The 23,670-nt window shown below is 39.5% G+C and overlaps 1 protein-coding gene across 1 annotated transcript in view; it reads right to left on the bottom strand.

The window, feature by feature from the left end:
* The window catches only part of LOC150086835 (cuticlin-3-like), a 111,579-nt gene that overhangs the window by 22,754 nt on the left and 65,155 nt on the right, over positions 1 to 23,670 (bottom strand). Inside the window, exons 4-6 of the mRNA XM_090371609.1 lie at positions 12,348 to 12,481; positions 12,001 to 12,125; positions 6,992 to 7,076 (exon numbers count right to left, since the gene is read on the bottom strand). Of these exons, the coding sequence (XP_090227735.1) occupies positions 6,992 to 7,076; positions 12,001 to 12,125; positions 12,348 to 12,481 (344 nt within the window). The remainder of the gene's footprint in view (positions 1 to 6,991; positions 7,077 to 12,000; positions 12,126 to 12,347; positions 12,482 to 23,670) is intronic.

Below are 23,670 nucleotides of genomic sequence, written 5' to 3'. Positions count from 1 at the left end.
TCGATAGGACACCATGGGCCTTCCTTGCAACCTGTTTACAATGCTCAGAGAATTTCATGTCTGACCGTATCGTAACACCCAAGTCCCTTTCCTCGAGTACTGGGTTTAGTTGAACTCCACCAAGGGAATACGTTATTTTGAGATTACTGTTTCCCAGGTGTAACACCTTACACTTTTTTGGATTAAAGCATAGCTGCCATATTTCTGACCATTCCTGAAGTCTATCTAGGTCTCTCTGAAGAAGCTCAGCTTGACAGTGAACATTAACTACTCTACCAATTTTATCATCATCTGCAAATTTAGACATCACGCCCTCTATCTCTTCATCAATGTCGTTTATGAAAATTAAAAACAACGTGGTCCTAATACTGATACTTGGGGAACCCCACTTCTTACATCAACCCAATCTGAGGAATAGCCATTTATCACTACCCTCTGCCTCCTGCCCTGAAGCCATCCTTCTATCCATCTAAGGATTTTCCCAGTGATTCCAACCTGTTCCAGCTTATAAAGCAACCGCTCATGTGGGACTGAGTCAAAAGCTTTGCTGAAATCTAAATAAACAATGTCGAAATTATTCCCTAAATCCAGTTCGTGAGTGACCCTTTCGAAATAGCGAACCAGATTTGTTAAACATGATTTTCCCTTTACAAAACCATGCTGAGTATCCTTGAGAATTTCAATTCGATCCAAATGATCCTGAATTCCACCCTTGATCATTGCCTCCATGATTTTCCCTACTACTGTAGTGAGACTGACAGGTCAATAATTTCCAACTTCACTTTTAGAGCCACCCTTATGTATGGGAGATACATTTGCACTTTTCCAATCCAAGGAAATCTCCCCAGAGTCTAGTGATGCTCGCATAATTAGCCTCAATGGTTCAATGCACTCGCTTGCCACCTCCCTTAAGATTATAGGGTATATTACATCAACTCCAGGAGCCTTACTGGCCTGTAGGCTCGAAAGTTTTTTCATTAAATAATCTTGTGAAATTTCAATATCATTAATTACATATTTTTCAACTTCGCTACCACAATTTCCCATTGCCACAAAAGGTTTTTCATTTGTAAATATCGATGCAAAATAACTGTTGAGTTCATCTGAAACGGCAGCTGGTGTATTTATTACTATCCCCTTTCCGTTACGTAAAGGTCCGATCTGGTTTGTCCTGCTCTTCTTGGCATTTATATATGTGAAGAATTCTTTATACCCCCTCTTTGCTCTGTTTGCTAGTGATTTCTCATAAACTGCTTTGCCTGTCGAACCTTTTCTGTGGCTCTATTACACATCACCTTGTAGCTGTTATAGGCTTCAGTACTTTTTATTGCTCTTTAACCTTTCCATGCCACCTTTTTCTGCTCAAGTAATGTGGCAACTTCACTGTTCATCCAACTTAGAACCCTCCTCGTGGAGTATATTTTTTTAATGGTATATACGCATTGAAGGCATCTCTGATTAATGTTTTAAAAGCGTACCACAGTTCAAATGTATTCATTTTCTGCACGATATCTACTCAGTTAATAGAGGCCATGTAGTACCTTAAGGCAACGTAATTTCCTTTTCTGAAATTAAAACCCATTCCTTTGCCCTTTACTTCTGCTACCTCTCTCGTCATCATCCACCGTAGAACTCCGTGATCACTGCCTGCTACTGGTTCCTCTACTGTCAACCCTGTTATATCATCTGATTCATGTGTGATGATGAGGTCTAGGATATTCTTTTCTCTTGTACTTTCCCTGACATGTTGATACAAATAACAGTCGTCTAGTTGATTTAAAAATTTCGTTCCTCATGTCGAGTTTCCTTCCCATTTACTCCAATCAATTAGAGGCAAATTGAAATCACCCATAATAAGACACTGACGCTTACTTGCCCATTCTATTTGCATGTAGAGGCTTTTGTCATGATCTTCACAATCACCTGGTCTGTATATTACTCCTACTCGCATTATACCTTTGTTTCCAACTATCTCACACCGTACAGACTCTATACTAGCATGTGAAATTTCTGAATCTGGCAAAGCTATCGTTGCACTCAGGCTGCTTCTGATAAGAAGCATTACCCCATCACCCCTTCTATCTACCCTATCCTTCCTAAATACATTATACAAGCCATGCTTAAACTCATCATCCCCAATTTCCGGGTGGCACCACGTCTCTCTAAGCCCTATTATGTCCGCGTTACTTGTTTTAACCAGCAGTTCGAATTCGCTCATTTTATTGACGACACTTCTAAGGTTCTGTATAAACAATTAAGATTTACTGTTCTTGTATATTTAACAACCCTAACACAACCCTTGAAGTTTTTTACGCTCTCTTCCCTGATATTAGCTACCCGCTCACGTGAAACGTTTCTGCCCCCAGAACATCTAGATAATACGTCCAGTTGGGGTAACAGATGAGAACTCTTAAGGTATGTGCAAGAGTTACTTTGACCAATATTATCAGATAAACGCGTGTCAGTATTACCCACATCCCCCCTAACTAGCAGTTTCCCTGAACCTTTAAGGTATCCTCAATAATACTGGCAAAAACTTTTGCACCACCTTTGTTTAAGTGTATCCCGTCTCTACAAAACAAATTCCTTCTAATTTTTGCCGGTAGCAGTCAGATATCTGATGGTTTTAATAACAGTTGAAATATTTCAAGAAATTCGCGGAGTTCATAATTATTATTTATACAAAAATAGATAACTACGTCTTGAGTTATAGAAATACCAAAATTCACAGAAAAAAAAATTGCTTTTATTCATGAGTCGTTCGCTATTAGGAAATCCAGTTTCGCCTCCAAAACAACTGAACCTCTAGGTGCTAAGATAAGAAATTAAACTCCATTTTTTTATTGTATTTTCCCCATCATTGTATGGCGGACTATACGTTTTTTCATTTTATTTCGCCTTATTCATTAATGAACATGTATGTTAAATGTAGTTAAAATGAAGCTCTTCACAGATTTTAAAATGACTCAATCTGGAAAAATAATATATATATATAGGGGTGTCTCAAAAATATTGGTAGAAACGTTTAGGGGAGGTAGGTAACATCTAAAGGAATGTGAATCGCATAGGAACCCATAACCGGAAACGTCACCGTAAGTTGGTAGACGGCGCTGTTCATCAGTTCGCGAGAGGGAAAATTTCTGGTTTACTCATTCAAGCAGTAGTCGCCGCACGAAGAGCATGCATCGATATACGAACTGTGAGATGGCAGACATGCACCTAGTGTATGGATTAGCAGAGGGCAATGGACGAACCGCTCAACGAATTTATGGAGAACGCTTCCCAGACAGACATGTACCGAACCACCGTTTGTTTGCGCGTGTGCATCAAAATTTTTGCGATTATGGGTCATTTAGAGGTAACAGGAGTAGTACGGGCAGACCGCGTTCGACACGAACTCCCGCCATGAAAGAAAGTGTGTTGAATGCCGTCCAGAATAATCCTACTACCAGCACACGTGCCGTTGCCTCTGTCTTAGGAGTGTCTCGTTGCAGTGTACAGCGTGTCTGGCACGACGATTTCTTACACCCCTTTCATCTCCAAAGGGTTCAGTTACTGCTCCCCCAGGCGCCTCCGTAGCCAGGTGGGAAGGAGCAGCAGTGCGTAGCACGCGCTTCTTGATTAGACCGAGGATAGAGAATGACCACCGCATATCCCCGGAGCAATATGGCCTTAGTTGCTAATGCTCCAATTAACAAACAAACAAACAAAACTGCTCCCCCAAGATCATCCTGAACGTGTGGCTTTTGCGCAGTGGTTTCTCCAAGAAAGTGTGCAAGACTTGAATTTTCCAGCCTATGTTTTGTTCACGGATGAGGCTTATTTCACTCGGGAAGGCTTATTCAATCAGCACAATGCTCATGTGTGGGCTCACGACAACCCACACGGTATGCGCCTCCATGCTGCACAACTTCGCTTCGCAATAAATGTGTGGGCAGGTATGATCGGTGACTGCTTAGTCGGCCCATATCTGTTTTCATCCCGCATGAACTCCGCTAAATATCTGATCTTTCTTGAACAAATTCTACCATGGTTACTTCACGATGTTCCAGGAAATGTGAGACGCAACATTTTGTTTCAACATGACGGGGCGCCTGCCCATTATGGAAGGTGTGTTAGTGACCATTTGAACAGACGTTTTGGGCGTGGATGGTGGACCCGTTGCCTGGCCCCCACGCTCACCTGATTTATAGAGCTTTGATTTCTTTCTGTGGGGGGGGGGGCCTCAAACCTATCGTGTATGAATCGCCTGTGGAGACGGAAATGGATCTCGTGGCGAGACTCGTCTGCGCTGCTGCTACTGTCAAAGAAACTCCAGGTGTGTTCGACCGTGTCCGCCAATCCATGCTGCGTTGGTGTCACGCATGCATCGCGTCTCATGGTGGAACCTTCGAGCATCTGTTGTAACATCATGAAATGCATCCATCTCGTACTCCATTGTTAATATTATGTCAAATAAATGTTTGCCACTAATTACTGTGTTGTGTCACTTCTGCTTCTTGTGCCTCTTTGTACTTTCCCATGACGTTTCCGGTTATGGGTTCCTATGCGATTCACATTCCTTTAGATGTTACCTACCGCCCCTAAACGTTTGTACCAATATTTTTGAGACACCCTGTATATATATATATATATATATATAATTAAAATATAATACCAAAGAGTTAAAACCAGATGAAATAGCGGAAAGATGCAGCAAAGCGCGTAAAGCAGCAGCAATGGATGTAGATATTAATCCGATGGTAATTCGTTTCACAAAACCGATTGTAAGTTGAAAATATTGCAAGTTGAAACCAATAATACATGATTTTCTGTAATTCGTTCCCCAACAACACATAACATAGGTATTGTTTACATGTTATACTTCATTTCTACATTAAAAATTAGTGTTTCATAAAGATTATTTAATAAATAGTCATAAAATATCTTAAAAAAAAAACAAACAATAAATTAGCATTTATCATAGACTTGAAGTGCAGAACTGATGAAATCAATGGTGGCGGGACTATATCAAGTGTCTTTTGCAGTCTTTTGTTGCTACTGGCAAAGAAACTGTTTTTTACGACTGTTTTGTAGCTTCCTGAAGTAAGAAATGACTTCGTCTTCCATTTTGCATGAGTTCAGTGTTTTCAATGTCGCGCTGCTTTTTTACCACTTATCTTAAACGCTCCCAACAAGAAATGACAGTCTTCAGCTGACACTTTGTGGTATCTTTTTTTTTTTTCCTCTCCAGTGTCACTCTCCGTAATTTTCTCCAACTCTTGTAGCTCCTCTGTTGTTAGCTCACGCCCATGAGCGTCAATAAGTCTTCTACATGCTCTTCGCCAACTTCCCTACACATTGATTTACCAAGAGTAGCAATATCATTTGTCAAAGCACCATCATCTTCAAGTCCATCAACGTTATGGATAATTAAAGGCCAGATATTTTTCAAGGCTGAATATAAGCACCTGGTGGAAACATCATTGCAAGAACTTACAATCAGCCTTACCCAATCCAGCATGTTGAACTTCGACCTCCAAAAATATTTGAGGGTGACAGAATTTTCACCAGAAGTCGCTGCAAAGCAACTTGCGAACATTTTCATGGTGTAGATTTTCTTGAAGTTTGCAATCACTTGCTGGTCATTGGTTGAAGAAGAGGAGTGGTGTTGGATGGCAAAAATTTGACTTGAACAAAGTCAAATTGTGTCTCAGGAGATTGAAAAAGGTTGAGATCATGACCTGGCGCATTATCCAGCAGGAGCAGTGCCTTCACAGGAAGCTTATTTTTCTCGAGATAACTCTTCACTGAAGGACAGAAAACTTCAAGCTGCTTCATTGAAGACATAACTTGTAACCCATGCCTTCTTATTACTGCGCCGAAACACTCCCAGTATGCCTTTGTCGACCTTTTGTTGTTTAAATACTGTGGGGTGCTAGAGTGATACACAAACAGAGGCTTCAGTTTAGAATTTCAAGAGGCATTAGCACCCAACATGTGAGTGAGCCTATCTTTCGTAGGTTTATGACCAGGTAAAATAGCCTCATCCTTAGTGATGTACATTCTCCTGGGCATTTGCTTCCAGAAGAGGCCGGTTTCGTTAATGTTAAAACCTACCGGGGAAAATACCCTCCTGATTAACAAAGTCTTGGAATTCAATTTTAAAGATCTCAGCTGCTTTATTATCAGCATTGGATGCCTCCCCATGCCTTTCAACACTTTTGATATTCGCCCTTTTTTTTTTTTTTGAAGCGCTCGAACCAGCCTCTACTGGCTTTAAAGTGTTCAAAGCGCACAGCACTGCCACTGGTTTATGGAGCTTTAAGTTTCAGATCTATGATGGATCGTCATAGATCTAAAACAATCGTACGAGTGACGTTCCGTGCACGACGTGTCTGAAAAATATTTCACCCATGTATCGTTCCAGCTCTATCGGAAAGCAATCGGTACCTGCAAATATCATCGGTCCTTAAAATAAACGATCTTATAAAGGTATATTATATCGGTTCCTGAGAATATCGGATGTCGAGGCCCCACTGTATATGTATATTGTAATAAATATATCAGATAATTTTTTTTTATTTTTATCTGATATATTTATTACAATATATCTATTTCATGAATATTTCATATATTAAAAGTCACTGCGCACTTCGAAGGCTTCCTTCTCTCAAATCTTCGAGAATTATCTTGTGTGGCTCTAAGATTATTAAGTTTAGCCAACCCTGTTCTTTAACCTCCTCTGAGGGATGCTCATTTTCTGATGAGACGAGCTAATTTGCATTTTCCTGAAATTGCAAGCTTTGCTCATAACTTCACACATCAGTGAAATTAGCTCATCGGTGTATTATGGACATATCTGCCAATAAAAAGTGCAGTGTTACACTTTTCTACCTTAGCTTTTGTCCAGCAATGTGTCCTTATTATCTGTTCTGTATTATGTCTATAGATTATTAATGCAGAATTTGCATAACTTTCCTAAAAGTTCACTAGAAATATTTTTACTTACCCTTTGCTGTCAATGAGAGTAAGGGCATGAGCTCTCTCACTGCTAGAGGCAACGATCAGATCTCGTGCAAATATCCCATAGTTTTCTGTAATATAAAAATACTTTCAAATGCATGTTAATGCAAGTCGTATGGAACTCATAATTTAATGTTGTCTTAGAGTATTATTCGAAGAAGCAAGAATTTTAAACTATCTCTGGAATCAGCCCGTTTGAGTGAATAAGAGCCATTACGTTTTATTATCATCACAATGAAAACTACCTTCTTTATGATAATATAAACTGTAGTTCATAATTTCAGATTTCTTGAAGGGATAACATTCTATTACATAAAACAAACAAACTTTTGAACTAAAACATACCCTCAAATTAGCTGCCTCCTTTCCAGGTGCTATAATCGAGATTCGTCATGTATTTTGTCTCATGGCATACACCTCACGCTCCATTTCTCCACGTCTTTCTGTCATCGGTCTTCGTCACACCTATCCACTATTCTCTTTCTCAGTTCATTTGTCTTGGTTTTCGCCACTCTCATTCTTAATCATGATATTATTTATATTTTCCTGCTACTCTTCTTCTATCATTTAACTTTCTAAATATTTATACTCACTCGCTCACCTGTTCTGCTCTACTGCTATCTCAATATTTAACTCCCCCATTTCTCTTTCTATATATATATATATATAATCTTTATTGTATACAAACATGGTATATACAATAGACCCTTCACAGCAGCAATGCCAGGGGTTTTACATTGGTTGGTGGACAATAGCCTTGGGGGAACGGGGCCCACATCGAAGTTCGGGCTCATCCCCCAGAGTCAACAATAAAATGGAATCAGTGTCAGATTATTTACAGGATATATACTTTTGACAGTATTTACAATGAAATAATAAAGATATTCATATTTAAATTATGTTATTTATATTAATAAAGATATTATTGACTTTATTTACAACACATTCATAAACACATCGTGCTTTGAACATTATTTACAATATATTAGGCATTATTATGCTGCCCTTATCAATGTGCACTTTGCCTGGCCAAGGTCAGGCTCTTAAGAATCTGTCTTCGGTACCTCCGATCCTTCACAAACCTACAGAGGTCGCCGTCAATTGAAACGATTGTGGGGAGCATCTCCCTGGGGAGAAAGCGGTCACTGAGCGATAGTCTGTTATAGTGAGCTGTGAGCGTGGGAGCTGACCTCAGTCCGGGTAGAGGGATCCTCCAGCCACACAGTTCCCAGATGCTTGGCTCCGAGACCATTCCGGTTGTCATCTTGACAGTGAGAACAAGGCGTTTTTCAAATACAAGATCTGGAAGTCGGGCAAAATGAAGTGACATTGCCATCGCAGTTGTTCTTTGCTGGGGTGGACGACGATGTTTTTGCGTGATCCAACGAAGGAGCCAGTATTCGGCGGAGTACATGCGCTTGATGTTGGTAGGGGCCGCGGACCCCCAAATTTCCGAGGCATACAGTACGACGGAGTATACTGAGGTGTATACGTACCGACGAGTCACATCCAGATCCCTAACGTGGAGCAGTTGTTGTTTTGTGGTCCAGCGCATTTGACAGAATTTTGCTGTGAGCTTGTCAATGTGGGGGTTGAAGCTCAGTTTATAGTCGAAGACGACTCCCAAGTCTGTATGCATCTTGACCACTGGGAAGGGAATGCCGTCTAGAGAGGCTTGGATTTCAGTGGGTTGGCGCTTCAGAGAAAAGACAATTTGTGCTGATTTGGCAGGGTTAATGAGGAGGCAAAATTGATGGAGATAGGATCCTAATTTATGTAATTTTTCACAGATCTTTTTATTGATGTTTGAGAGATGTTCGCCGGGATTAATCTGAGTATATATCTTAATATCATCGGCATAGCAGAGTATGTCTTTTCTCTGTTGCACAAACGGAAGAATAACTGCTGTGAATAATGCTCCGGAAAGAACTCCGCCTTGGGGAACTCCTGCAGTGATCTTTCTCCAGATTGTGTGTTGATCCACTTTAAGAAGAATGGTTCTGTCAGAGAGCAGGGCTGTGATAAACCACAACATGTCACCTTTTATGTAGAAGTAGTTTTCTAGGAGGTGAACAAGTGAGGGGATACTGATGGAGTCGAAAGCAGCTTCCAGGTCGATGTAGGTGACAGAAAGCTCTGCTTTAGCTTCTAGACCGAGAATGGTGTTGGTTATCGATGTTAAATTGGTGACTGTGGATCTACTCTGTGGATTCTACTCACATAACAATATTTATTCTCGCCTTACACCTTTCACAATTTTTTTTTTTTTTTAAATCTGTTAACCAATATGTGTATCCTTGCTCAGAATCTGTCACCAATACTACCGGTATATCATCCCCAAATCCAACACTTTCAATAACCTTTCCTACCTTCTCTCTCTCAAACCCGATTCCTTTATTCCGATCTGTTATAAATACTTCCCTCACTATTTCATCCGCATAATACAATGAGGGCTGGGCAGAGACGACAACGCACTGCTGAAGTTGATTGAGCGAGAATACAGAAAATTTGTGTGAAAGGCATTGCTTGAATTAATAAAACCTTAATTCAGCAACTGCTGCTGACAAAACTCGCCTTGGCTTATTTATTGTTAAAACATAAAATTGCTAAAGAATAAAACTCAGAACTTCGCCACCTCACGATGGTAAGGCTTTACCTGTTATTTCTTCGTTAATTAAATGCTTTGAACAAAAATGTCGGAAAAAATCAGGAGCTCCAACGAAGAGTTTCGGAAATATCTTCTTATGTGGTCCAAAGTATTTTGATAATACCTTGGACCACATAAGAATTCGTCAATACCGACGGTTTATTGTATACACCGATTCAGTGAGTGCGTTACAGGCTTTATCAGGATGAGATCTCATCCAACCCTGACCCGGGTAGGCGCCTCCGTAGCCAGGTGGGCAGTAGCAGCAGTGTGTAGCACACGCTTCTTGATTAGACCGGGATTCGAGCCCGTGACAACCAAATACGGAGGATGCGAAAAGGTCAGGGAATGACCACCGCATATCCCCGGAGCAATATGGCCTTAGTTGCTAATGCTCCTAAAAATCAAATAACAACAACGATATACCGTAACTGTCCCGGGGTCCAACAAATGATATGCAATCTCGATATCTGCTTCTGCTGGATCCCCAGCCACATCGGAATTAGCGGAAATGATTTGGCTGATACTGCAGCCAAATCAGTTGTCTCGTCGAATAATCTTGACTTTTCAGTCTCCTATTACAGACTACAGGCAAGTCTTCCGCAACAAATTATTTTCTTGTGGCAAGAATTAATTTGACATTGTTCAGAAAAGTTCATATCTGCCAGTATTGTAACTCCCAGATCCCTTTCCTCTTCCGCTTTTCTTAATTCAACACCACCAAGTGTAGAAGTTATTTTGGGTTTGTTGTTCCCGCAAGAGTAAGACCTTTCATTTTGCTGCATTAAAACATAGCTGCCACTTTTTTTTACCATTCTTGAAGGCTGTTCAAGTCATCCTGAAGGAGTGTTTCTTGGCACTGATCATTAACGACTCTCACAATCTTTGTCATATATAAATTTTGACATCGAGCCCCCTATCGTTTTGTCGATGTCGTTTATGAAAATCAGAAAAAACGGTCGTCCAAGAACTGATCCTTGGAGGACCTTCACATCAGATTGGTATAACGCCACATTTATACTAATTAATACCACATTTATAACAACGTTATACCAATCTGAAGAATATCCATTAATCACAATCCTCTGTCTTCTGCCCTGCAGCCACTCCCTGAAGTCCATCTTAGGATATTTCCAGTTATCTTAATGTTCCAGCTTACATAGTAACCTCTCATGAGGGACAATCAAATGCATTGCTAAAATTCAAATAAACTGTGTTGAAATTTTTTCCCTACATCCAGCTCATGAGTAACCGTATCAAAATACCTTACCAGATTAGTTAAACATGATTTTCCCTATAAAAAAACGATGTTGTGTGTCCTTCATAATGCCATTTCTATATAAATGTTTCTGGATTGCACTCGTAATTATTGCCTCCAAGATTTTTTCAACCACAGAAGCCAGACTAGCCGGTCCGAAGTTATCGACTTCACTCTTAGAACTTTAGGTATTGGCAATACGTTTGAACTTGTCAAATCCAAAGGAATGTTTCGAGTCCAGGGATGTCCTAACAATTAACCTCAGTGTTTCAGTACACTCTTTGGCCGTCTATCGATGAGCAATACTTTATAAAACCCAAGTTAAAAATAAGCTTTTCGCAGAAGAGTACAGTAAAAATAAAATAGAATTTTCTGTTTATATTCTGGCACGACCACGTAAGGTCAGAAGAGTTAACAAATTTAGAGAATACGAGAATGTCACCATACAATCCCAGGGGCTCATATCTGGTGAGTATGGGCTTGGCACACCCAGGGTCCTGAGCTGGATATCATCATTCTTCTCTCTCTCTCTCTCTCTCTCTCAGGGTAATTCAGAATTTTTTTTTTTTTTTTTGGCTGGTGCAGTATAAGCCTCAGACTTCCTTGCACCATATCCTAATAATATCCATTGCCTCGCATGATATACTAATAATATCATGCGAGCTCGAAGCACGCTCACTCATGCGTTTGTACTTTTGTATCCTTGTGCATGACTACTCAGTCAGTTATCAGATATTTCAATTAACCGAATTTTTTTTTTTTTTTTTTTTTGCTTTTATTTTTCCCCATAATTTTACTCAAAAAAATTAACACATTAATATTTAATTATAATAAACAAAACTATAACCGTACTATAGGCACAAAAGTGGCAATATCACTAAGATCTATGAAAAAAGGAAAACACTAAACCACGTAACGAGTTCAGCAAATTCCAGTTGTAGTTAACATTGAACTCTGCAGAATCGCATGGTGCGATTTTGTTCCTATGTACCAAGCCATATAATGTTCCAAAATAAAGTAAAATTATTTATAATTTTTTTATCAAATCTGTACAAACTATCAGTCGTTCACGCTTTATCAATATGCTCACCATTATCAACCTCGATTAGCAACACCAAATTTTCTCCCATTTTAGCTGCAGTGACTTCGTTACCCTTGAGATCGGTGATTCTCATACGCACTTCAGGATCCCTAATGCGATTTTCTGTACTGTCCCTAATAAATTAAATAGAAACTTGTTGAGAAGATAAATGTTGAATAAAAATTCTATGTATCAATATAATGTAAGAAAGCATTTTCAAAAAGTTGAAGCTATTAGTGGATTACAAAATTTTGTTATCAACTTATGGATCCAATTTAACTTTTACAAATTTCAAACATTTTTTAGATATGAAAGTACAGTACCGAAAAGGTAAGAAGTGATCATAACGTTCTCACCTGACAGTTAGTGCGTTACTAACTACTGTGCTATCGGTTTTGAAGTAGCAAAGTACCTTATATGATATGTCTTCTTTAAGCATAATCCTAGGATGACGTTGGATAACTACTTTAGTGACTATCGTGCCATTACCCTACACGCGAATAGAGAAAAAATAAAATTGAAAAATTTCAATGAAATGTTCCGAAAGAAAGTTTTTAAAGAATCTATTCAAATGTAAATGTTTTGTTTTTTGATTTAACTAACCCAATATCTATCTGACTAATGATAGCTAATCATAATGGTTCTTAAGAGTCGAAGAACAAAAAAATAATAATAATAAATAAAAAAATTAATGCCTTTTTAATAATTGACAATCAAGCATTAGTGAGACAATCGTTTTAATTTTCCCAGTGTTTGCGCAAAGAATGGCCGATTTCTATTTAAACTTAGAGCTATTCAAATGAGTCATGCGCAGAAAAAAATGTTAGTTGAGTTTTGTTTTGAGTCAGTAATTCATGAAACATACCTTTGCTAGAATATTGAATTGAAAACATACCTTAATAAGGTTTGTAATCACAATGGGTAGTAATTCAGACGTAGCATCGAGTCACGCTGAGAACAAGATTTTTAATTGGTGTTCTAGCTTATTTTTAATTATTTTAATTTCGGGATTTATTATACATGCACTTATATGTAATAGCGGAGTCCTACTACATGATTCAACCAGCTGTTGAGTCAAAATGACTGCACCTAAGCGGTGATTTTTGAAGCCTGCTTGCTCTGAGAAATTTCTAGAACATTTCATAATACATACAAATGCTGTAACGAGGCTTTTTTAAAAATCTGAAGCTGTTGATAGATTACAAAATATATATATTTTTTTTAATTTGAGCAATTTTCTTTTCCTTTTTGTTTATACATTTATTTATTTTTCATTATTTTAATGAAAAAGTTTGCGCCAATTTTTAAATTTTGTCCAAGTATATAAGGACAACAAAAATCTTTCTAATCAGTAAATTTTGGGCCTGAGGCTACAGTTGATTATTAATGTAGTTTAAAGTGCAATAATTACATAATAGCAATCATTTAGTTAATAAATAATGAGTGACCACTTTAATTACTCCTAATGTAATATTGAGCAAATTCCCTCCGCTTTAATTCTCAGAACAGCCTAGATTCGTAGCGGCATGTACTCAACTAGGTGTCGAAAGGGTGTTTGTTTGTTTGTTATTTGGTTTTTAGGAGCATTAGCAACTAAGGCCATATTGCTCCGACGAAAGGGTGCCACAGAGATCCTGCTTCATGATGACTCAATTCCGTCCAACAGTTGCTCCACTCTGATGAATTCGTTTCGCTTTCATTCCACAGGTTCCCAGTTCGAATGAGATCAAGTAAATGGAGAAGCCAATCACTAGTACGCTGAATTTAATTTACTCATGTTCTGGATTTCGGACATGGCACATTATTCTGTTGAAAGAACCCATTTGCAATGGATACACTGCAGCAATGAAGGGATGCGCCTATAACAACACAGTTATCTGGAAATTATTTCCAGATGTGGACATGTGTTGTGTCTTACGCAAGGCGGCCCCTAAACGTTAGTTCATCTCCGCCATGGTTCTCTGTGGTGATATACAAGATCTATACAATGGCCAGAAATGAGTGTGGTGTTGTGTTGTTTAGCTGTTTCTGGCAGCTTTGCTACCAGAAAGCAGCGATCACCAGGAAGGGTGCTTCCCGGTACCCGTCCACGCCACGAGGAGGCGGGCCCAACTATACACGTACTAAACTAAATGTAATATTTCCAGCACCCATAGGCATAAGCGCAAGTCCTATGAGTGCAGCAGTCTCCTATAGTCACGTACAGTGGTGAACATACCACAGAATCCTGCATCCACTGGAGAAAGTGTAATAGCAATGGATGCCAGTAGTTCCCATACCCAGGAAGCCCAACTCTGGTATAAGCAGTTTAATATCCAGTCTCTAATAAACTGGAGACCAGCAAATCTTGCCCCCTAAGGGACTAGCATAATTACAATTTTAGGAGAAAAAAAATTTATGAACAAAATATTATTACGTTTCAAAAATAAAGATATAAAGATAAAAATAATAATAAATAAAATAAAGATAAATAATAATAAATTAATTAGATAAAATGTTAAAATAATAATTATTATTAAAGAGGGAAAAAAAGTAGCTTTGTTTGAGTATAGAAGTCATCTCAAGTAATCCACGTCGTCTGTTGAAAACCTGTGTGACAAATTCCTGTAGTGCTGAGAAGGCATTTTGATTTGCAATAAGATATCTTTCATAATTTATTTATTTTTGTTACACAGAGCATTAAAACTATGATAAATGAATTAGCTTTCGGCTGGGTGGCAGCCTTCATCAGATTAAAATACTTTGAATGGCAGTTAGAATAGAGATGCACTGCCAGGATGGTGCGTGAGACACGTGGTTAATTGTTTGTTGATGTTTGTGGCTGTGACGTATGGTGGTGACGTGGCCAGCGTTTGTCCATGGACAGAATTACTGTTTCTGTGATGGGGTTAAGTTGACAACCACTGTTCCTGTTCAACGAGGTATCTGAGCATTTTATACTTAACGATTCCAACCAGGTGCGCCTTAGGTAATGGTGGGACTTGTCTACAACCACGACATCGCGGTGTGGGTCGATGTCGTGGTGGTTTGTCCAGACATGCTCGGCAATAGCTGAGTGTTCTACATCCGCCAAACGGATCGCCCTTTTATGTTCTGAGAGGCGTTTCTCGAGACGACGACCAGTCTCTCCAAAGTAGCAGCTCGTGCAGTCACGGCAAGAGATGCTATAGACCACACCACTCTGTAGAAGGGTGGGGACAGGTGTTTTTATGTTGGAAAGGAGAGAACGCAGTTTCTTGCCTGGAAGTTGGATGCACTTTACCCCATGCGATCTTAGGATTCTACCGATCTGCTGTGACAGGTTGGGGTAGTATGGGATGAATGCCCTCGTGGAAGACTCGTCACTGTTGGCGTTGCTGTTGGTCGTCACGTTGTCGCGTGCTTGTAGATCACATCTGTTAAGGACATCGATGGGGTAGCCACACCTCGTAAGGTCTACTTTGACTCTGGTGATCTCTTTGCGCCTTTCATCTGCAGAGCTGGAGTGTGTCCAGGCGCGAGTTAGCAAGGTTCGGGCGGTTGAGAGGAGGTGGCCCCAACTCCCAGGCAAGAAACTGCGTTCTCTCCTTTCCAACATAAAAACACCTGTCCCCACCCTTCTACAGAGTGGTGTGGTCTATCGCATCTCTTGCCGTGACTGCACGAGCTGCTACTTTGGAGAGACTGGTCGTCGTCTCGAGAAACGCCTCTCAGAACATAAAAGGGCGATCCGTTTGGCGGATGTAGAACACTCAGCTATTGCCGAGCATGTCTGGACAACCCACCACGACATCGACCCACACCGCGATGTCGTGGTTGTAGACAAGTCCCACCATTACCTAAGGCGCACCTGGTTGGAATCGTTAAGTATAAAATGCTCAGATACCTCGTTGAACAGGAACAGTGGTTGTCAACTTAACCCCATCACAGAAACAGTAATTCTGTCCATGGACAAACGCTGGCCACGTCACCACCATACGTCACAGCCACAAACATCAACAAACAATTAACCACGTGTCTCACGCACCATCCTGGCAGTGCATCTCTATTCTAACTGCCATTCAAAGTATTTTAATCTGATGAAGGCTGCCACCCAGCCGAAAGCTAATTCATTTATCATAGTTGTAATGCTCTGTGTAACAAAAATAAATAAATTATGAATCCAGAGCACGCAGGCGTGTTTTATTAAGATATCTTTCATTTACAGGAGAGAAATTATGCACTATACTAGATAATGTTTGTCTTAAATCTTGGTAAACTGGGCAGAAGAATAAGACATGACTCCAGTCTTCGGAGGCGCCGCAGAAACAGGTGTCTGGCATTGCTAGATTGAATTGAAGAAGACGAACCGTGGCCAGTTAGAATGTATGATGTAAGAAGGCTTGGGTAGAACCAAAACTGGTTAATATCAGGTATAAAACATTTGGTCACTGCTACTTTGGTCGAGGAATTCTATCTCACTTGCCATCTTTTATGAAGCTCAGTCCAACATTTCGCTCTTTCATTCTTTGGATCGGCAGTGGGATCATAGGTAAAATCGGAAAAAGTTAGAGGATATCCTTTTAGAATATAGTAAAGAAAGCCGTTGTACGTAAGATACAGATCCAGAGGTAATAAGCCTCTGGATCTCTGGCTTGAAAAGATGAGGTTGAAACTGTTCTACAAGTTCTCAGGAGAGCTAGCAAAAAGGTCCGTTGGACACTGTCTAGTTTGGTTTGAACTGTAATAAGTTTGGTTCTGTGAAACCATATGCTGGTTGCATATGTAACGATTAGAATAAATACTGTGTAGTATAGAATTCTGAGGGTTACTTTTTTTAAACCCTAGTCCTGCCGAGAGATTTTGAATAACATGGCCGTAAAAGTTTTCACTTTTTTGGAAAGATTCTGGATGTGTGGTAAGAATGACCATTTTTCATCAAAAATAATACCAAGATGCTTATGAGTGGTAACAAGTGGCAGAGATACTTCATTAAACTTGACAACCGGAGGTCTATTATGGTCTAGTTTTCCGTGAAGTATCATCATCTTGGTTTTAGATGGTGACACTCTTAATTTATTTTTCAGAGTACAATCTAGCAAGTTATCGAGTACAGAGTTAGCTCGTTGTTCCAATTGGGACCTAGAGTTACCATGCGCTAAAATGGAGCGAGATCGTCGGCAAAGGCAACTTCTCCCTCCAACATGGCCGATTTCCACATCGGCCATGTTGGAGGAAGAAGGCAGCCAATCATCAAGGACGAGGTTCCACACAAGGGGGCCAAGAATGGAACCCTGGTGACACCCCTCGAGAAACATCTTTAGATACCGACTGATGTTTAGTTTGGATGTAGACAATACGTTCAGCAAAGTAACTTTTGAACAAAAGGAAGAGATGCCTAGAACGACGAGCGATTCTAAGGCGCCGTAAGACACTCTCCCACCAAACATTGTCGAAGGCGCCTTCAAAATCAATAAAAACTGCCAGGGTATATTTGTAAGTTTGAATTTGAAAGATGCACTTTTTCAATTCAAAAAGTGCATCTTCACAACTACAACCAGGCTTAAATCCATACTGAAGAGAGGAAGATAGATTACTTTCCAAAAGAAGTTGATTACATATATTTCCAGATAACCTGTGGCACCGAAATGTTTCCCCGCTGGCACTAAGGGGATCAATATATACTACCAAAATCATTCTCCACCCATTACACCGCTGCTACCACCACCACCACCAGCCTATACTGGATGGGTCAGTGTAAACTGCTATCAAAATAAACGGTTCGGGCAGTTTTCATATATTCCGGTCCTCCTATAACCGGAATTAGTTAGATCAATGTGTTTTCGATCCTCCACTGTTGATGTTCTTGACCCCCCCCCCCCCCGTATGTAGTTCTTGTTTTTTTGCGGAGAGCAGTGGACTCCAGTTCTGCCGTCAGCTACGATATCCCATCTGTGATAAGGTAGGAGTTATGCATTCTGAAATGCTCCTTTGGTTACCGCTTGACGCGAGAAGTCAACCTTGAGCCGTTTTCGATGTTGCGGCTGACTAGATGTTATTTGGATATTGGACCAATATTGTGAATGACACGGCTTGTTCTCCAAGGCAGGCAACCTAAGAAGTCAACTGGAGTGGCAGGCTTCGGGTGTTTACATCGCCATCACGCGAGTAAAAGGATTATAATACTTTTCTGTTTTTGATGTAGGCTTTCAGTTTTTTTTATGTTATGATGGCACACTTCACATACTGGTACTCAGAAGAATCAAATTTGCTGTTTGCTAATATGTCAATGTTCAGATTCAGTGAGAGAGATTAAATTTAAAATTACTTACAAATAAGTGAAAAAAAAATTGACACAATTTAAAGGATCAAGACTCTTAGGAGAAAATAAAGATAATAATAATAAAGCAGGTAACTGTAATACGTGTGTTTCAGACGGTTCCAGGATAATCTCATACATCTTTTTATCACGTGGGAATGATATTAAGTTCGTGAACTCCAACTGTTGTACGTGGCTGGAGAATATTCGATGAGACGCGGACGCCATTGGTGTCATGTCCACACCACGGTATGGGGATCTATCATTTGCTCTAATTTTGTGTCCTAGGCCTTATTTTACTTATCTGGGTCACCCCATTAAGATATAATTCCGTGTCTTTAAATTTGCGAATGAGGTAACGTCTTTTGATTTTTATGACATAAAATCTGGTTTTGTTATTCCAGTATTTCTGCATTGTTAAAATACACTTCAAGGTCTCTTTCCACTAATTTTGCATCGCCCACTTGTTTTCATTACTTCTAATAATAAGGAAGGATAATCACTTCACAGGTATCCTAGCATAGAGTTGAAACGGGATATGGAATATATGTTAACAATAAAAAATACTAAAATACGACAAATTAGAAATGGAACTGACAAGGCTGAAGTAACTAAATGGATGTCAGATGAACTGATGAGATTTTCAGAGAAGAAAAATGCGTGGCACGCATATAAATTATCAGGTGATACAGAAGCCTATGGGACATATAAATTAGTCTGTAATCAAGTCATAAAGAGGGTTAAGCAAGCTAAGGCAGATAATGAGAAGTCTCTAACAAAGCTAAGGAAGGGGTTGAATGACATTGGACCAGTTTTTGATATTAACGTGTTAACTGTTGATGACCCTGCTCAGGTTGCTGCCAAACTGAATAGGTATTTTGCATCTATATTCACAGACATGAGAAATTCTTTAGGGAAAGGAATGGTAGAAGTTTATCAAACTTCTTCCAGCCCTTTACTAAACTTTAACGGGGAGCTAAATGATTTTGTAATAACTAAACGTAAAAAAGGCGTCTGGGGTGGATGGAATCTATCCAGTTATATTTAAGGAGGCAGCAAAGGAGGTAAGAAATCCCTTAGCCATAATTATGAGAGCGTCCTTGGATTCAGGGGAGGTCCCTCTGGGCTGCAGATGTACGAATGTATCCCCAATTCACGAAGGGGATCAAAAGGTGGCATGAAACATTACAGACCTAGCTTGACGTCTGTTCCCAGGAAAATAATGGAGTCACTGGTTAAAGAAGTAATGTAGGGCCATCTAGACAGGAATGCAGTTATACTGTAGTTACAGCATGGATTTGTTAAGGGGCAGTCTTGTCTTACCAATATGCTTGGATACTGTGATGCAGTAAAAAAAGAACCGGATGCAAAAAATATTTTTTTATAATTTCAGGACGGCTTTTGATACCATTACACATAAAAGACTGCTGTACAAACTGGAGCAATATAGCATTAACCGCAAGTTACTGCTATGAATAAATGGATGGTTGAGTGGGAGAAGAAGAGAGTGGTTATCAATGGGTGCTGCTCTTCATGGACTAATATTATTAGTGGAGTCCAGGCGAGGTGATGTCAGGTGACATGGTTTTTACCCCCGGAAACTCGGGTTTTTCGACTAGCAAACAGAAAATTAACCTCAGAACATACGCAATTTTCAGACAATATGCACGGAGAAACGTGGCCTTAGTTGCCAATGTTCCTAGAAAACCCAATAACAATTTGTTACTCCACGGTCCTTGGCAATGGATTTCCTGTAATTCCTATTACAGAGAGGGGATCGCCTTCTTCACCCATCTATCTCGTTGTTACTTTTGTGTGTGTAAGTGGGCTCTCCTTGTTAATCGAGTGTTGTGTGCCGCTAGTCTATCTTTTCTTATTGCTTGGTAGGTTACTGCTGTGTCTTTCTGGAAGTAATCTCGTATGTTCCAAATCGCGTTCTTCTTTTGTTCAATCAGTCGGTCCCCTCTCTTCTTTCTGGACTAAGGTTGGTCTCTCAATGTCCAACTGCGGTGGTGTTAGCAGCTCTTCGTCATCATTATCCTGGTCAATCTCCTCTAGCTCGGTGTTGGTCCAATATACGATCCCGAAGGAATACGTTAGTACTGACACTGTAAGTGTTTAGGGCTGGGACTATGTTTCCGCCTTTCATCTTTGATTTTAGCAGGTTTCCCAGTCTCTGGTGGTATTTGATCTCCTTGTGTTCTAACTGGTGAATCAGCATCATCCTATAAATACTTATAGGTTTCGCCCTCTGTCATGGCTTCTATTTCTTCACCGATCTTCATCTGATAGTTTCGTCCGACTGGAGTCTTTGATGCAGTCCATGGGTCTTGCATTGTAATATCAGTGCTAAACTCTTCAGCAATCCGGAGTAACTGTTGGAGTTGATTCTCGGTTGTCGCATAGAGTTTGATATCATCCGTGTACCTTAGGTGAGATCGGATGTACAGGTTCTTCCTCCCTTCTTTAGAGTATATCCGTACTTGCTTGCTGTTATCGAGCATGGTGGACAGTGGATTGAGTGTCAAACAGAACCATAGTTGGTTCAGGGCATCTCTCTGAAGATTCCTCTTCTGATGGGAATCAGTCTGGTCGTGAAGTTGTCAATATTGATGACGGTCCTCCCTTTCGCCATAGTTGCTTGGTAGTGAATCATTGCTGGGTTTACTTTGTGGTTCAATGTCTCTGTGAGCCAGCAATGGGGCGCGGTGTCGAAAGCCTTGCGTTAGTCGATGCAGGCCTTGTACAAGTTGCGATGTTTCTTGTAGACTTGCTCCATAACTCCATTGTCTGTGGTTAATTGCTTCTTGCATCCTTTGCTCATCTGCATGCATCTCTTCTTTTGCTCGGCCCTGATGTTCAGGCTCTCCAATTGGTCTGATATCGTCCTAGTTATGCAGCTGGTCAGGTACATTGTTGGGAGATAATTGATTGGTGCGTACTTCGCGGGTTAATCGTGTCTTTATCCTTAGCCTTTAAGTAGGTGATTCCTTGAGTCAGAGACGCTGTGATTGATGTCAGGTTATCTTATATGGTTGAACTGCTCTGCTCTGCTTTGTGCCTGTTGTGCAGCTGAACTTCTTGTACAAGTAGTTTTGGATGTTATCTATTCCTGTGGTTCGCCACTTGTGAGACTTCCTCATTGACTGTTGTACTTTTTCTCATTCTGTCGTCTCTTGTACATTCTTGGTTTTCTTCTGTTCTAGATTTATTCAGGGACACTGCCCTAATGGCAGTGTCCCTGAATAAATCTAGAACGGAACCTCTTGTCTGATTTTCAGTAGAAGGTTCTTTGCTTTTCATCAAATTATTATTATTAGAAATTTTGCTTCCCCCTTCCCTCCGAACACCCTATTGGCTAGAGGGTATAAAGTTTTAGGAACATGAATAAAACGACAATGCATAATACGATTATATGTATAATAAGAATATATCCCATGTAATAGTTATTATAGCATTGTATATACATGAATGAGGTAAATTGGAGTTTCAAAAGACTGAATATCTCAGCCTTCTGAAAGTTAATCTCGTTTTTTAAGACTAATTCAATTCAATTCAATTTTTTATTTACATATATGTATAAATATATTGATGCAAGTGTTTAGTGTAGCGGCGTATTGTTTACAGAATGCTGTAGTTTGGCCAAATGTAGATCACATGTGGTTTATATGTGCCACCTTAACCGGGCAGCAGCAAAGCAGTACCCATTCTCAGCACGAAGAGGTGAAGACCTGTATTAACTTAATTGTCCAAAAAGGGGCAGATCTCGCACCCACCGAAGGCAGTGCTAAATCGGTGAGTGCTAGGATTTCTTTAGTTGCCCATACTATAGAAAAACATAATAATAATAAAATAAATAAGTCACTGAAGGCTTTGTGAATTTCAGAATTACTAAGGATAATCCTGAAAGGAAAGCAGGATGCAAGAAGAAAGCATCCATTCACAATGATGCATCGTTGGAACTCGTCGCGAAAGTTATCAGTAACTGCCTTCTGTTGAAAACGTCAACAGAAAACTGTAGAAAATGGTTGAAAATTGGAGATAGTTTCAATCAAAACTTTTACATTGTCAGGCGAGAACTGCGAAACATTTTCCAGTAGGGAATTTCTCAAGTCATAATAATAAGGGCAATGGAAGACAACGTGCGCCCTGTCTTCTCGCTGTTGACAAAGGCAAGTGTCATTATTTTCTAAACCGAACTTAACAAGGCTTGATTTGATGGAACCGTGCAAAATGATGAGAAAAGACATGTAGATATTAGGAGAGAACCAAGATGAAATTTTCCGATCAGAAGCAAACAGTACATTATCGATGAACTAGTATGTGATTCTGCCGTTGACTGACGCGGTCCAACGATCTTGCCAGATGTTAAGTTCCGACCAGATACGCCTCCTTTCCTGCTTAAAATAATTTGAAGAGTTTGCAGTAATACTCGAAAATTCCATCGGCAATGCGTGCTTCAGATGATAACAGAACGATCTGAATATGAGAAGATCTAACGGCAATGACCCACCTATTACATGTACTTGTAGGGCATCCGTAGAAACTGTCCTGCAGTCACGTAGCATACAAAGCAGCATTGAGCTCTAAAGATAGTACAGTTTAAGTCGAAACTTCAGTTTTAACGCGCTTTTTAAGACCAATAACATAAACATTTTTAAAATACTTGTAATTTCCGATATATTGGAAACATTTTGTTTCCAATATATCGCAAACATAATTTATTTATAATATTTTTGGCATTAATTTATTTATGTCGATGTTTGCGGGAAAACTTGACTAACAAGACTAGAAAAAAATGCTCTCATTGGACCTCTTTACAATAAACAAACTGCTTTTATAATATCGTTTAGTCCTTTTCAAAGTCTTGAAAAATGTAATTTAAGTGACGCCAAGTCCTCGTAATGTCTAATGTGCTGATCAAAATGTTTCCAAAATATACACCTGTAGTGCTGTCCATCATTGATGTTAAATTTTTAAAAAGGAGTAGGAAAATTAACAATTATGGACATTAAAAAGATCATCGAAAATGTTTAAAATTGCTTTCAGATTTATTACGTGAACAACGATTATCCGAATTAGTGAATTCCTATTTTGGATAATAGACGTCTCGCTGTAATACAAATTTTATATCATCAAAGGTTTCTTTTCAGAGGTTTCTAGGTTTCTTTACAGAGAAACCTAGAAGAAGAAGAATTCGGTAACTAGTGAATATGGATGTAAAGTTTCTCATTTAAAATAAGACAATTGATTAATTTTATGGCGATTTTTATAACCGCTTTTAAATGCTTTATTTTCGGGAAATATATCCTTTTTAAATTTTAAAAATCGCCATTCATTTTTCTATCTCTGTAAATATACTGTTATGTAAAGATTTAAAAAATTATGATAAATGAAACTAT

This window comes from Mastigoproctus giganteus, chromosome 4 (assembly GCF_048544385.1).
Source record: "Mastigoproctus giganteus isolate SK-2022 chromosome 4, ASM4854438v1, whole genome shotgun sequence".
NCBI lineage: Eukaryota > Metazoa > Arthropoda > Arachnida > Uropygi > Thelyphonidae > Mastigoproctus > Mastigoproctus giganteus.
Note: the sequence above shows the minus strand (reverse complement) of the source record. Positions and strands in the feature narration are given on the sequence as shown.